Here is a 17,308-nt window from a genome sequence, read left to right as displayed (position 1 = left end):
GGTAGCAGGCACACAGTCAGAACAGCATGTGGACTGGCTTCCCCTGTTCCTTCGATGCTCTGTGTTTGCAGCTGCGTCCGCCGCCGCTGCTCCTGCGTCCGCCGCCGCCGCCGCCGCCGCCGCTGCCTTCCGTATAGCCTGCTGTTGGCAGCCGTCTCCCGGGCACTGGCTGGAGAGAGGGGACGGACTACCGCTGCCGCCTTCTCTGCTATATGGTGTCTTCTGGGTGGGGGGGGAGCAGTCGCCGCCGCCGCCGCCGCTGCCGCTGCTCCTCCTCCTCCTTCTCCGTCTGCTGCTGCTGCTGCTACCTCTGGAGCTGGCCCGCATTCATTCCCCCAGCCCGTAGTCTAGTAAGGAGTTGAGACTCTGCGCCTCCCTCCAGGACGCTCGGACACACATGGCTTGTTACCTGGTCATCAGTTCCAGACACCTCAGGAATGGCCATTACCGTGGTATTAAAGGAGTCTTCCGGGGACCCCTGTGCAAGAATGGCTCTCCCTCACCGGTAACTCTCCCCCGAACCCCCTCACACGCACACACTCCTACCCACAGTCAAAATAAACAGAGGGGGAAGAGTGTAATGTGGGTGGCTGTGTATACAAACATGGTACTCGGGGGACCAGCACCTACAGCATCTCTGAACAATGGTCCATACTGGCTGTCGGTGGAGTTTAGAAATCTGCCACGCACAGATAGGGGCATGCGACTGTTTACATTTGTACTCACACCATATGGTTGTCAGGAGCTTGATTTCTCGATGTGTAAATAAGAACGGAATGCGGTGAGCTGCAGGAACCTGGAGGTAGAGATTTGCTTAGGACTCATTCTTAATGGAGATTGTGCCAGTTTGGACCAGTTTGGAAAGTTTGGGTGACACTTCATGTTGTGCCTTAGGAAGATTTACTCTAGGGGGGAAGGGAAAAAAAGAAGAAAAGGTGCTTTGGGAAGAGTATGGATGCATCAGGTCTCAGGCACTGAAAGGTGCTGAGACTTGTAACATGATTTCACCTAGTGTTTTACCATGAGAGTGGAAAAATAAACATGCATTTGTTTGATGTTTTTAGCTCGCAATGATAGAGATTTAATAATTTGGAAGGGGAATGAACATTTAAGGAACTATGCTTCTGGTTAAGTTGAAACTGAGCTTGCTTGGGGGCTCTGATTTAAATGCTAATTATATCCTTGGAAGATGCTATACACTAATGATATTTTAGGCTGCAAATATATTCCAAGAAAATGTAAGTATGAATCATGCAGAAATATTATACCTGCATTCTTAGGAGATAAATGAACTCAAGTAACAATACACTTTGGGTTCAGGGTAGAGAAAGTCAAATGAATGTACAATGAAATAGAGTTTTCGACATTCGTCTCATTTTTCTTTGTAGACAATTTCCAGTATGAACTTTAATGCTTCGTGTGGGTGAATTGATTTTTAGTAAAGTTATATTGAGAAAGCTGTGATTATGTTGGCTATAGACTATACTCGTGAAACTTAAAATATATTTGTGCAAAAAAAGAACAGAAATGTAAGTTTTAAAGGAAAGTATTGCCTTGTAAGGTGCTTATCCACTATAAAAAGTTTAATTTTGCAAACCCCCTCATTCCTTTGAACAAGAGAAGTTAGATAGAGGATATCATGATATGAATCAAAGCTTTGAGTCACAGTTTCTTAAGGTTGGATGATGCTTTTGGTACTTGAGTTTTTATTTTCAAACTCTTTAGATTCCTCCCATTTTTAAAGTCTTTGAGAATTAGAGATCTCATAAGCTTCCTTAGTAAGCTGCTTACATGTTTAACTATTTTCAGTGTCAGCAAAATCATTCTTGTATTAAACTCCAGTCTGTCATATTGTAAATGAAGACCCTTTGTGGGATTTTTCCAGTCTTCAGCCATTCTAATGGTTCTCTTCCAAACACTGCTTTTAATTGGGGGAACCTGGAGCTGGACACGTATTCCAACAAAGCCCTGAGTGGCTCTTTGTATGGAGAGAGGCAGGGATACCTCACTGGTACATCCTATTTCAGCTTGAGTGAGTTCCCTCAGAGAATTGGTACATGCTGCAAGATATGGGTTTCTGGAGTCTGGACCAGGATGTGTGTGTCGGGGACCCTGGTCTTTGGCCACAGATTGGATTCTGCACCCTGCCTAGTTATTTATCAAATGCATATCTTTGAGTAAGGGGAACCTTGGGCAAGAAAATGCAAGAGTATTAAGGCAATGTCTCATCAAACTAGAAACTCTACTGATGATGGGTAGCCAAATAGCATTATCCCATATAAAGAATTAGAGTTTTATCCATTATTGCTCTTGTTTTTAAATTGAAAATGCTAATTTAATAATCCTGTTGACTATCACGCTACGACCTCTTTGTCCCAGATGTACAAATTAGTCTTTCCCAAACTTATTTTTAGTTTGCTTTTACTCCCCAGGCCACAGTCTTTCAGATAATGACAATGAATTCTATTCTGCTTACCATAGACCACCACTCCAATTTGTCAATGTCACTGTTAATTTGAACAGATCTTGGGAGGTTCAGGACATTTGTTCCTCAACTGGATGGCATCTGAAAATGTTGTAAAGGGTATATTATGCATTTTATGGTTCAAGTTATTGATGGAAAGATTATGTAGCATGTGGTCCAGCACTGACCCATACAGATCATCACATAATAGTGTTTTATCCTTACTTTGAAACTGGTCTTCCTTGTTCCCCTTGTGCAATTGTTTTCTGATCTAGATTGTTTTTTCTAGTTTGTTAGTGAGTTCATTTTGAGAGATGGAATTAGAGGTTTTCCTCAAGTCAAACTTTATTTTTCTGTATCTCATTTTAAAGATATTTTTATATTGATTTAATAACCCCCCTCCTCCTTTAAGCCTTTCCCCTTTCTCCCCCTAGTGTTTTTCTTGAAATAGATGTTGTTTTTAGATTTGCAATTGTCATGTCATCCTTTTTCTCTTTAAAAAACATAAACACTATACTGCTCTTATTTTTTTCCTAATTGAAGTACTTTCCTAACCTTCAGCAAATTCTCAGGAATGGCAGGCATACTTTTTAACCTCAGTAAATATTAACCTCTTTTCATGGATGCTCAACAGAGTCTGGCTATATGGCCTCAGCTGGCTTCTCACTCTATCCTACTTGTGCTTGCCATTCCTATTCAAATTTATAACTTTGTTTCCCTGAAAATTAGAGATGATATAAAAAAGGGAAATACCTATAAAATCCCCTATAATAGAATCTCAGAACTAAAATATATACCAACTTACTTTACCAGAGAGAATAACAGAGCCACAATCAAATGTAGACATAAAAATGTGTTTCTTGGATGGTTATTTTAAAAAGAAATATCTGGAAATGCTCCAGATATAAAATGTCGCTCTCTTAAAAATGTACTTTCACAGTTTTCCATTTGCCCCTAGTGTTTGCTAGTGTGGGTTATTATAGTCAAAACTACTGTGCGCAGCATTTTTTTTTTTCTTTCTATGAAGTTATTTCAGAGTATTTACTTCAGAGGACATTTACATTATATTTTTAGTGAGAATTGCAGGGATAATAAAATATTTGGAAGTTATCAAACTATATTCCCAAAGTTAAAGTAAAAGATGGCTCTTCTCGTCCAAGGGTATAACTGCAAAGATTTTCTTTGAAGGTTGAACTTTACTACTTGCTGGGAAGTATGTGTAGAAAGTAAGGCATTTCCCCTTTATTTCTAATATAAACATATTGCTTGAAATTCTGCCATAATATAGAGAAAAGGAAAAGAAAGAAGTTGGGGGATACTATCTATGAAAAATTTTCATTGTTTTAAGAGAAAATTGGAATTCCCTCTTCCCTTCTTCCTTTGTAGATACTTAATTCCATCCTCCACAACCATAGTAACAACTAGCTCACATATTTCTTATTTCTAATTGCCAATAAACCTGAAAAAATAATTGCCTTAGAAGAATCAACAAGTAAGAGAAAAACAACTCCCACAAATTCTCAAGAATTGTTATCAACCTTTAAAATTATGTGCATGCACACACCCTAAAAAGAAACAAAACATACATTTGTTGTATTATTAAAAACTGTCAAAAGACATGTATGGGGAAATCAGTTGTTTAGCATTACATATACTAAGGATGCCTCCTTCTCTTAGTTTTAGAAAGGCAGTAAAAGATAATTTCTAAGGAAAAAAATCCATTCTGAGATAAAACCCACTATTGCAGACCAAGAAAACTCCTTCCCTAATAGATCAGGATTCAGAAAACCAAACACATTTTCTCCACCTTAGGAAATTTAGAGAGAAAAATGCATTATTTCAGTTAATTTGTAATAGTGATCTTTTGATGTGAAAAAACCCAACTTTACTTTCAAATTAATGATCAACAAGAGGCAATGGTTTGGAGGATTAAGAGATGTTGGGATAGTCTCAATATTCCCAGGTAATTCATTAATATTATAAATTGCTAAGTAGATGATGAATTGCATTGTTACAGGAGAGACATTCTCTAAATCTATGAAGTCACAGGGAAAGTGAAATATTACGTTTACTAGATTGAGGTTGGATTTATTTTACTTGATCCATGAAGAGTTAAAAGGAGTAAAGTTATTGAAGCAAAATCTGTATGTGACAAACTTATGTAATGGTCATTGTAACTTGATTCTTTCTCTTTGTGCTTTTTAACTCTACGTTTGGAAGTAAAATTGGGTATCTTCATTTGAAGAATTCTACAACATTATGGCTCAACACCGAGAGAGGGGGTTTTTGGGAGCATGCATCCTTAAGTTCCTAGTTGGGAGTGATGGAGTTTGAGCATCTATACCACCTCTTAGAGGTACTGATGACCCACACTGAGTGCCATCTCTTCCACATGCCCTTACATGAACATCTTCACTGAAAGTGTTCTCAACTAATGTACTGTCTTTTGCCTCCTCTTGTACATAGCTTCTCTTACCTAGTAGAATGAGGTCTTCTTGAAGACAGGCTTTACTCTTTCATTTTTATTCCCAGGACTCAGCACAGTGTTTGGCAGATAGTGAGTGCTTATGAAATATGTGTGTATTAAATCACTACACAAATCAAGCTATATTTTCAGGAGCTCTGATGTGCTTCTAAACCTGAGTGGGGAGCCTCCACCTCTTGTCAACTTTGGGCTTCTCTTAGCCACATGTGAGAGATTTGCAATGTAGTCTTCAAATTCAGATTCCCAGTTTCTATCTTAAAAGGGAATTCTTTCTCTTAAATTGTTGCACATCCTTAGTTTTTGTAAATATGCGAAATTTTGTTTTAAAATACTTCAGATGTTTAATATCAAATATGTGTAAAGTTATAGAATAAAAAACATTATGCTTACCTTGAGGTTGCATCCATCTCACATATATGCCTTTATGTCAGGAAAATTGTGGACTTTAACAATATTCTCCATATTTCTAACTCCTGGTCTGAATTATAGACTTGTTCTTTAGTGTGAACAAACATCTTTTCAAGACATTTCCAAAATGTTCTCAAATTGACACAAACTTCAATGTGCTAAATGTAACTTTAAAGATAGACACTTCTCTCCACTAGTCATTATTATAAAAATATCTCGCTCATAGATGCCACTTTAAAATTTGCAAAGAATTTTGTCTTTATTTCGTGAGAATGACAACAATCATCTGAAGTGGGTACTATTATTCTCTCTATTTATATTGGAACAAAGAGGGAACTGAAACTTAGAAGCAGCAGAGGGACTTGACTAGAATAGGTAAGCACTGAAGGCAAGATTTGACTCTAGCTCTTTATGACTCTAAGCATAATGATCTATCTACAATGTCAAGCTGCTTTAGTGCATCTTCTTTATTTGGATACAGGAATAAATAATGGGGCAGATACATAGTGCAGTGTATAGAACACCAGCCCTGAATTCAGGAGTACCTTAGTATGAAACCAATCTCAGACACTTAACACTTCCTAGCTGTGTGGCCCTGGGCAAATTACTTAACCCCGATTGCCTCAAAAAATAACAAAAAGGAATGGACAAGGTATTCTTCAACCAATACTTTCAATAAAAGAGCTATAATCACTATTTCTAGAGTTATAGGACTCAATTCAAATCCTGCTCCATTCATTATTACCTTGTGACCCTGGGCAAAATTATTTAAGCTTCTTTTCTTTTTATTTCCTAATTTGTAAAATAAATGTGTTGGATTAGATGGCTTCTGAGATCTCTAAATAACTCTACAAACTTATATTTTCAATGCAGTGTGCATGGTTGCAATTGATTAGAAATCTATTATTTTTTCTTATGATAAATATTATATTTTTTTTTCCAACCACATCACTGCAAAACCTCTTCATGCCCTCCAGACCAGCCATGAAACCCTGTTTTTTTTTTTTTTTTTTTTTTTTAATAAAGATTTCTACTTTTGGAAAGTCATAATAGGCATTTAAATGTCTACTCGAAGAATTTCCTTGTCTTTCAGACTTTGCATCCTGCTAGTTTAAGGAAGTTTTTGCTATAGAAAGAATGAAAACTATGTTTCAATGGTGCAATTTGTGAATTTTTAATGAACTACACTGTGTTGTTCCTTATGACAAAGAAATCTGATGCAATAATGTGCTGAGGTTTGTTACTCTTAGGTACTCAATTAAAATAAGTGCTCTGCTCTATGATTCTGCCCTTATAATTTGGAAATAAAATAAAACTAACAAAATCACATGCTGAGTTAATTTATATGCTAAATATGGAATAGCATTAAATGTTGGATTTGATCATTTGTAGCATTAAGCAATCCTACCCTTAAATAGGATGGTCTCATGAATGACTATGTAGTCTTTGATGAATAATGTGTGTTCTGTATTAACAGAGCTGGAAATGCCAGTAGGCTTAAGGCTATGTCAAGAACAAGGAGAATAGTGAATGTTTAAATAACGTTATCACATTTAATTCAGTATGAGCCTGTTTTATTCAGAGCAGCCTCTTTCGTAGAATTTGTTTTGTATTTGTATGTTCGTCGAGTATCAGGTTAAACAAAATGATTTGAATTTGGGTTATAAAATGTTCCCTTTGCTTTAATTTTTTTGATTTCCAATAAAACATATTTCTTTGTAGAAAAAAGTTACAAAATGACACATGTTGAACTAGATACCACTTAGCCTTCCATTTTAAACTAATTTTACTTAAATTATGTTGTAGATGGGTTTAGGAAGAAAATCTTTTTAAACCGAGGGATATTTTCATAAGGCAAGAATAGAAAAGTAGTGAACCATTGTTATTTTAGGCTTTATTCAAGTTAGAAGTATACTATTGTCTATTGCACGTTTTAAGAATATCTTGGAAAATAGGATTTATTGCACTTTTAAAAATAATGTAATGCAAAATGGGTGTTCACTAAATTATTTGTTTTGTTGTTCTCTTCAAGGAAAAATTCAATATGCATGACATTGTCTATGTCAAACTTTCCAATGGAAAAGTCTCATTTATTTCATTCCTGCTGTGTCACTAACAATCTTGAGCCATCTGAATTGCATCACCGATAGGGAAATCTTAAGTCATTTCTTTTCATTCTAGAAGAAGGGGACTAAGAATCTCACTATGTTCAGTCCTAGTCAGATAAATATATTCTGTTCTAGACATCCCATTTTAGAGTGACACTGAAAACTCCATAGTTCCAAAAGAAAGTTACCAGGATGGTGATGACACTGAAAATCAAGCCTTATGAACAATGTTTAAAGGAACTTTGAATGTTTAGCCAGTAAAAAATAAAAAATTGCTTGGGGAAAGTGGGTGTTACAGTTTATATCATTATCTTCAGATTGCTGAAGGAATAGCATCTGTAAGAAATACTAGACTTTATTGTTCAGATAATGTAACTTGGACAAATGGTAGTGATGGTGGTAATGGTGGAACACAGGGATATTGATTTTAATTCCACATGAAGAAGGCTTTAACAATTAGAACAGTTCAGAAATGGAATGTGCTCCTTTAAGAAGTACAGTTATCCCTTCCACATTGCTACTTTCCCCATCATGGTTTCCATATATTACAGGTAGGCATAAGAAGTTAAATTGAAATTTCAGGGAGTTTTGTAGGTGCTGCAATTCCTCATCATGCTTTCCATATGTGGAAGGTAGGCATAAGAAAGTAAATGGGAATTTTGGGGGAGCTTTATAAATGCTACAAATGATACACAAAGGTCAGCAAATGACATAAAAAGTTGAGAAAGTCAAAAATACATATGTTTTATGCATAATATTGTATGATATCAACCCAAATTATACAATAAGTTGCTTTAAACACACCATAAAAGAAAAAAAAAACACTTTTTCTCTGGTATAAAGGGAAGACCAAAATCTTTTATGGGGATTTTCCAGATTGAGAGGGCTCCATGCCCCTAATCCTGGTGATGTGAAAAGAATAACTGTGATGAATTTCCATATTACTGGAAACATTTAAGTAGTGAAAGAATGACCTTATGTTAGAAATGTCTTAAAAGGGGCTTCTGCAAATGATTAGACCGAATGACCTCTAAATTCTTCTTCAATTCGGACAATCCTTCAAGTGCTTGGAAACCTACATTTGAACTTTAGCGTTGGGGCCATTGACCTGGAATGATATACTGGACAACATTGAGATGATTTATTCTGTATATTCATTGTGTTCAGTTATAATTAGGGCTGCCAAATTTTTTATTTGAAGATTGGCAAATTCTTTTGGGTTAATTCCATTTCATTTCTGTGTGGGTGAAGGAATTCAAAGATATTTTAGTTATAAATGGCAATTGTCAGGCTTTGAAAAAAATAGTTATATCCCTCAACTCTTGTTTTCTGTACCTTCTTTATCCAAATTTCCCTTAAGGTAAATGAATTTGTAGGTAAAATGCTAACACTTATGTCCATGGCTCTTTCCAAAGACATCCTCTTCAAAGAACATATATACCCACTGTACTGTAGCTATGCTCTTGGAATTCCCTCCAAACCCACAAAGATTCCTCCAAATTCACAGAAAGTTTCTTTCACAGCTACACTCATTCCTTTCCCCAAAACTATTACTAAATATCTCTCAAATTGCCCCCCAAGAAATGCATATACATGCTCATACTATTCAGTTTCTTACTGACTTGTGAATAATTCTGTGGCCTTCCTTTTGATTTACCAAGCAAAAGATTCTTCCTTTTGCTCAAACTCTAGTGAATCAAAGGAACCACATAAGAAGGAAATGTCTATGGAACATCCAAATTAGGGAGTGAGATTTTTTTGCCTTCTCACATTTTGCCTTCTAAAGTTCAGGGTTTGTTATCATTGTACTGGGAATAAGAAGTAATAAACAATATAGTTTCTATTGTTGTATAGAGTCTATGTTTGCACACTTAAGCCCAAGTGACTTTGTTCTTTCCTTCAGAGCTCAAGAGAAACCTGCTATGTGACTCCTCACAAAGCAGAACATTGGTTACTCATATGTTTATGACAATATATCTGCAAAAAAAAAAAAGTTGCTTTGTGAGGTGTTGCCAGGTATGGTCATGTGGTGTTGGACTAGGTGACAAAGGAGATTCTTTGTCTCAATTGCTAACCTTAATCATTGATTATTAGGCTTTACCTCAAGTCAAACTGAGATCTGTTAAATACCTTAATTTTAAAAAAGCCAAGGTCTCCCACTGCATCCAGGGCCACCTCATGCCATCTTTATCTATGTCTGGCTACTGGACCCAAAGGGCTCTGGAGGGGAAAGTGAGTCAGGTGATGTTGCCCAGTCTTCCCTTACTTAAATCTAATTCACTTGCGTGTCACAGCATTCCATAATCCTCTTCCAGAACTGACTTTAGAGAGTAAAGCTGGTCTGTAATTGGTAAGTTGGAAGACTTGCTCCATCCCTCACTCTGTCCCTGCTCCGTCCTGCAGAAAGAGCATTTGGGGCCAAAGAATCTGGGTAGACATCAAAGTTCTTCTACTTATTCCAGGTATAAACTTAGCTAAATCACTTAAATCTTCTCAGCCTTGTTTTACTCATTTGTAAAGTGATAGGGTAAGATTCAATGATCTTAAAGATCCTTTCTAACCCAAATTCTAAGACTAATGATAATAATAATGCTATTTAATATTTTATAGTACTTAATATATGCCAAACATTGTGCTAAGTACTTTAAAATTATTAGCTCATTTGAATCCTTTTAACAATCCTGGGAAGTTACTGCTATTCTTTTTTCATTTTAACCATTGAAGAAATTGAGACAAACAGAGTATAAGTAACTTGTCCAGGATCATTCAGCTAGCAAATGTCTGAGGCTAGATTTGAAACCAAATCTGGGCCTGTCCCTCTAACCAACCACTTCACTACCTAACTACCCCATAATATTAATGATAGTGATAATAATAAAAATAAATTAATGATAATAAATACACACATGTATAATATAAATATAAATTTAAGGTTTACAAAGCTTTATATACACAACTATCATCTATTTACTTATCCATCTAGATTAAAGGAGACTCTCATATGAAAAAAAATGACCAATTTATTTAACTTTTCTGGGTTCAGTTGCCCCATCCTTATAAAGAAGGAGCTGATAAATGAGCTCGGTGGTCCCTTCCAGTTTGATGATACTATGGTTCTAATTCCAGAGCTCAGTGTTACCCATGGAATGGATGCTATCTAAAGGTGTCAGGCTCATAGCTAGAAGGATAGGAATCATTCGTTCACTTTACATGCTATTTATATACTAAATAGTATTTATATGCTATTGTTGTACAGCTATTTCATTCACGTACCTATTTGGGATTTTCTTGATGGTTTGCCATTTCCTTCTCGGGTTTATTTTACAGATGAGGAAACTGAGGCAAACAGAAATTAAATGACTTGCTTAGAGTAACATAGCTCATAACCATCTGAGACCGAATGACTCAAAATCTGACCTATCACTATATTACCCATAATTTACAATCCCCTTGGATTAAATGCATAGTTAGAAGGAGAGTGATTTTGAAAAGTGACTCTCTGAGAGAGAGGGGCACTCTTTGGAGGATGGTTTATTTTTTATGAGCACAAATCATAATGATGGTATATAGTGCTTTAATACCTACAAAGCACTCTCCTTTCTCTCAAACTGGATCTATCCCTAATTACCTCTGTAACCTTGAACAAACTGTCTAATTTCTTTGGGCCCCAGTTTTCTCATCTAAAAACCAAGAGGCCACCCTTCTCATCTCTTCCAATTCTAAAACAATGAATCTATTGTTTGTCTTTCTATATATTTTTCTACTTAATGGAATATAGGGGAGGGGGAAAGGGAGTTTTACCATTCTGGCTAGATTCCCATTTGGGTAATTTCATTATGTCTAATGAAATTAACTCTATAGTTTCAATAAGACAAACTATTTCTCCTGTGCATCTGTTGATTGTTACAAATATGTTCTATTCTGCCCCCGTGGCAGCTCCATTTCTATGGTATGTGAAGAAAACACTTTCCGTGGGTAATTTTGTGCAGCCGCTTGAAGTCTGGTGGAGTGGGAGCTAGGGTAGGAATGGGGGGGAACAGTCCTTTTATCATGATTATGTTTTTCACTTTAATACCTACAAAGATTCATTTAGTGAATTGCTTCGAGTATAATTTACTGCCTCTTACTAATCGAAACCACAATGTATTTTATTGCATTTCACTGTTTCTGAACATCTTGTGGAAAACACCAGAAGAGAATGAAAATGTGTTGTGCATAAGCTGATGAAGTCCCCACACAGATTAGTTCCATTGTGTTGCCCACTGGCTCATATTTCATAACTGTCAAAGACAGGAAATGAACATTAGGAATTACTGAATCTGCTCTTCCTCTTCTTGTCTTGGTTGGCATGGAGGGCAGAAAAAAAATCATCCCTTGGTTATCACTGCTTGAGACCTTTTACACAAATAGAAAGGATTATCTCTCTGCCTCAATGGCTTTCCCAAAGCAAAAGCATTAAAGCTGCTTCCAAACAGTTGTGATGGAGATGGAGAAGGTAAGGGGAGAGAAAGGACACTATGTCTAGTTTGTCAGAGCCTTGCAACCCCATTCTGTTTTAAATTGTAGTATTCTATTGTCCAATCCTAATACTTTTTTTAAGTGTAAATAAAAGCTGTTAAAAACAGTAAATAACAGCTGTTAAAAACTTAAAAAATAGTATGACTGTTTGACAGCATATGTGAATTCTACCCCTGAAATTGTTCAGAGGAGGGAGATCTATGTCATTATCTCTGCCTATTCCAATTAGAGTTCAGTTTCTTTTAATATCATATACATTTTTCATAAATTCTCCTTAGATGGGAAAGTTCAGACAAATGCCCCCAAAGGTAGAAAATTCCCTTGATAGTTTAAAAAGACATGTGACCTAGACTGAAAGATATTTTATTTTTGATTTAGTTCCTTTATTATCCTCAGGCAAGAGGACTTGGAGTATTTCTAATAGTGTGGTAGCAGTATGAACAATCAGCCAATTTTGTATTCAGTTCCATAATGAATTTCCATTGTTACCATCTCTTCCCATTCAGGTTTAATGGTGCTTTTGAATCAAAGACATATATCTGCCTCTTAACTGGAGGTCTTCTGAATTAAGGTAATTTTTTGGACTGGATTCTTTCTAAATTCACCATCTGTAAAAGATAATTATTCAACTTTCTATTTCACTTCAGTTAGTCTAAGTTATGCTGTTAACCATTTGAAACAAATGTAAAATATTATACCAACTAAATTGATAATGAGTAGATATATATTAATATGACACATGGTTCTATCTGTATTTCATTATCTTCTTTTTAATATGTAGTTGAAATTCAGAGCTCCAACAATCATGTATATTAAGAAGTCAGATCTCAAGTAGTAATGAGTTAATGAGTTAGTCTGTTGCATCTTCATTCCTTAAGAAGAGAAATAAGTTCCACACTTAGGGGCAGATAGTCTGCTTGTTCCAATACCAAACTAGTTATTTAGACTTTTTTACAAAAAAGGTGAACTTTGTTTCAACAAAATATAAACCTGACTATAAAAGTTTTATTATTAATGCATAATTAAAGAGTTCTATAAAAGTAGGTAAGTAAAACCCTAGTGCATGGAACTCTGGATCTGGCAGGAAGACTAAAATTCAAATTCTGCCTCAGATGTTTATCAGCTGTGTGATCTTGGGCAAGATAGTTATTCCTGTTTGCCTCAGTTTCCTCATTTGTAAAATGAGCTGGAGGGAAATGGTAAGCCACTCCAGAATCTTTTCTAAGAAAACTTCAAAAGGGATTAAGAGTCAGACACAATTTAACAATGGCTAAATAATAAAAAAAAGTTTTGGTTATAAGTAAGCATTGTATTTAGGACATATAACTTATTAGAATAAAGGAGTAATAGTCCTGATACCTTTTGCTTTAGCCAGATATCATCAGGAGTTCTTTTCTAAAAGTCACATTTGAGGAAGGATTTGAAAAGATGAAGGGTTTCTAGAGCTAGGCTACCAAGATGGTGGAAAGCCTCAACATCATATACAAGTGGACCATTTGAAATGAACTAATGATGTTTAGTTTAGAGAAGAAAGAGTTAGGTGGGGAACATATATAATTATCTTCAAATGGCTGATTATTACTTCTATGATTTTGGCGGTGGGGGGAGAAGTATGTAGCGATCAATATCCTTTCATTTCAACTTTCTGATTTGTAAAATGGAGTTTGGACAAGAGGGTTTCTGCTTTCCTTCCAGTTCTAGCTTTTTGAACCTATGGATATTTAAAGACATATTGTGAAGAAAAAAGATCAGCTTTCCTCTCTTTGGCTAGGGATGGCAGAAATAGGTGCAATGAGTAGAAGTTGCAAAAATCAATTTGAGCTTTATAGAAGAGAAAATCTCTTATTAATAGGATTTGTCTCAAAATATTTTTAGCTTCTTCTCAAATGTATGGATTTTCCCTCATTTTGAGGTCTCAAACAAAGGCTGGAGGGATTTGTCAGACATATTTACAGAAAGAATTGTTTTTCATCTATGAGATGGACTTGATGGTTGCTGAGATTCCAATCAGATTCTCTGGTTATTTCTCTACACATTTCCCTCATATTCCTCCTTGAATGATGGCAGGAGATTAAAGTAAGGAGAAACTTTGGGATGGAACTATCTTAACTCAAATACTATTGAGGGTAGTATGTAGTCCAGTAGGAGCCCTTTAATTTATATCTATATTTATTTAAATTAAATTTTTAAAAAAGTTATCTTTTCTTTTTTGCTGTTGTTTAATCATTTCAGTTGTGTCTGACTCTTTGTGATACTTTTTGCAATTTTCTTTAGCAAAGATACTGCAGTGATTTTCCATTTTCTTCTCCAGTGTATTTTATAGCTGAGGAAACTGAGGCAAACAGGATTAATTGACTTTCTAGAGTCACACAGCCAATAGGTGTCTGAGGACCTGTTTGAATTCAAAAAGATGAATCTTCTTGACTTCAGGCCAAACATTATCCACTATTCCACCTAACCATCTTATCTTTTCTTTTTATATAATCTCAATTTCCTAACATATTCTTTCCCCACTACTGCAACCAAGGATGCTGTGTAATAAAGTTTCTTAAATAGAGGAAAACAGTTCCATGAAACTTTCCAACATGCAAAGAGACCTAATTTCCTGCTTCTGCAAAACTAGAAAGAGGGGCCTTCTCATATATATTCTTCAAGAATAAACTTTTTGATTTTGCAGTATTTAATTTTGGCTAATTTTTTCCCATTTATATGTCTGCAGTCATTGGGTACATGTGTGTACTTCACTTTGCATCAGCTCTTATTTCTTCCCATTTTTCTCTATATTTATCATATTGCTTGTTCTTTATAATATAGTGATATCCCATTATTTTTAGCTATTTTTTATCCATTTATCGGCTCTTGGTAGTCCAGAAAGGTACCATTTGAAATTTTTATCCATTATTTTATTTACTGGACATGGAACAAATGTTGAGGGATTCTAATTTCAAAGGCTTGTGAGAATCACTAAAGTAGATATTGTCAAAATTCAGGATAATACAATGGCAAGTAAGACAACTTCCCTCTTCTCAGGGGCTGACAGTTTTGGAGGAAGCTCCCAGGAAATGGGAATGAAGTACCTGAAAGCATTTATAAGGGAAAGAGAGACCACGAAGGCACTTCATGTCTGGAGGAGACAGCAGTGATAGTCATAGGGAAAGGGTGAAAATTGGGGAATATTGGAGCTCCCAAGACAAATTTTGTCTGTTTTACAGTTATATTTATGGGCAGACCTGGAGGGTATGCCCAGACTAGTGGACTTCTTGGGGTAATTAATCAAAAGAGAAGGACTTTAAAGGGAGCAGAAAAAGGAAGGAAAAGTTGCTAAAGATAAAATGTAACTACTCCCATATTTTCCTAGGATTGAAGAAGTGTATATATAGATTTAGGCGTGTATGCATACTTTTAAATATGGGGAGAAATTGAGAGCGGTAGGGATAGGAACTAAATTTGCAATTTCACTGGTGTAAGGAACCTTTGGGGAGCTGGTAAGAGCCTATCTTAGAGTGGTGGTATAAAACCATAAAAAAGAGAAAGAGGACTCTAAACTGTATATATTGACTTGGAAAACCACATGTTTATATATGTGCACATATACATGTACATATACATACACATACATATATACATGCACAAATATATATGCATATGTATACATATGCTTTCATGCATATATATGTTTTATTAATATATCAAGATTAAGATCAGATTGGAATGACATATTTGTCAAGTACAGGCTACATATATATATGATATATACTCATATCTCAGTCCTCCATGCTTCAAAGCTAGCTTTCCATTCAAATAGAAACAGATCCCCCAAACCCACAAAAACAATTATCTATTTTGTGGTGCATTTAAATTTTGTTATACATTTCCTGCTTTTAATCCTTTTCCATCCACTCTAGCTGTGAGATAACTCCATTCTATGCTATGCTGATTTTAAAATATAAAACCCTATGCGGAAGGCTGCTGAATTTAAGTTGAATGGGAGCTCTTTCTGTTTCATGTATTTTAATGGATCTTTGATCTCATTAGTACTCCCTCTGGTGGTGGAGATAATAATACACTTTTTTCCCCAGTGATGCTTAGTAATTCCTGTTCATGTTCTAAATCCTCCATTGAATCTGTTTGACATGTTAGAGGCCTTGGTCTAGTTATCCTAACGTTGCTTGGGTACTAGTTCTGCATGCAATCTATCCATCTATTATCTCTTGCTCTTGAGATCTCTATATCCATAGCTCTCTCCAGTGTACCTTCTTTTCTGACTGATAGATCTATATATGTGCACATTCACACATATATGTAAATCACATGTACACATAAACACACCATATATATGTATACATTTTATACATATATATGTGTATGTGCGTATATATATATTATATATATATTATGTATATGTATGTGTGTGTGTGGTTTATGGGTAGGTGTGGTTGGGTATATTTGATGGTTTTATTGTTTCTACAACTTGTTGCTTCTAAGACATCACCAGTAACAATTTGAAGCCCATTTTTACCTACCACTTCCACCTATTCCCCTTTGGGTAATCTGCAATTTTGATTTTTCAGTGATTGTGAAATGATGTGATTTTTTTTTTTTTTTTGCCATATAGCATAACCTGTAGGATATTGGCATGAAAAATAGGGAATTTGTTTTGAGAGAGAAGTTTAGGATTATAGAAAACACTCCACAGTAACTCAAATATGTTTTTTCCTTCTTAATCAATTCTGGGCCCAACTCATTATTCATTTTCTATTTCTGTTCAATGGTGACCAATTCAGTGGGCTTCTCCATTATCCATCTGGCATATAGGGACTCTCAAACTTTTTCCATGTTACAGTGAAATCTTGAGTGCTTGTAAATCTCATTTAGGAGTCTTCATAATTAATATTCCTGTGTTTAATGCACTTAGCACAATGTCATGTGCAAATAGGATCATTTAAAAGATCTTTTCTTCTCTAGGAAATACTCCTTTATTTGGATTCTGCACTAAGTACACTCATGGAAGTGATGAATATCTGGCAAAGATATACTTTTCCTATTTTTGAGCTTTATTATTGGTAATAATACTAAATAAAGTTAACACTATTGCATTAAGAAATCTTATGTAGTTTTCATGTCATGTGTGGGACAGAGGTTGTTGAAGAAGAGACTTGAAGACTGAATTTTGCTTAACCAAGCCAAAAGTTATTTTTTGGTCAATAAAAATGTCAGTGGAATTTTGCATCCTTTGCACGTTCAGTCAGATTTGTGACTCTAAAGATATAGTTTTTTTTTTTTAGAATATCGTATCTTTTGTGAAAACATGCCTATTTCTTTATA

General features: G+C 35.4%; 1 protein-coding gene across 1 annotated transcript in view; it reads left to right on the top strand.

Annotated features, from left to right (window-relative positions):
- Window positions 1-90: 90 nt before the first annotated feature.
- Window positions 91-17,308, top strand: part of ZNF804B (zinc finger protein 804B) — a 562,419-nt gene continuing 545,201 nt past the window's right edge. Inside the window, exon 1 of the mRNA XM_074266595.1 lies at window positions 91-505. Coding sequence (XP_074122696.1) covers window positions 398-505 — 108 coding nt within the window. The 5' untranslated portion in view covers window positions 91-397. The remainder of the gene's footprint in view (window positions 506-17,308) is intronic.

Source organism: Sminthopsis crassicaudata, chromosome 5, assembly GCF_048593235.1.
Source record: "Sminthopsis crassicaudata isolate SCR6 chromosome 5, ASM4859323v1, whole genome shotgun sequence".
Classification (NCBI taxonomy): domain Eukaryota; kingdom Metazoa; phylum Chordata; class Mammalia; order Dasyuromorphia; family Dasyuridae; genus Sminthopsis; species Sminthopsis crassicaudata.
The sequence above is the reverse complement of the archived record's forward strand: the minus strand, read 5'-3'. Positions and strand labels throughout refer to the sequence as shown.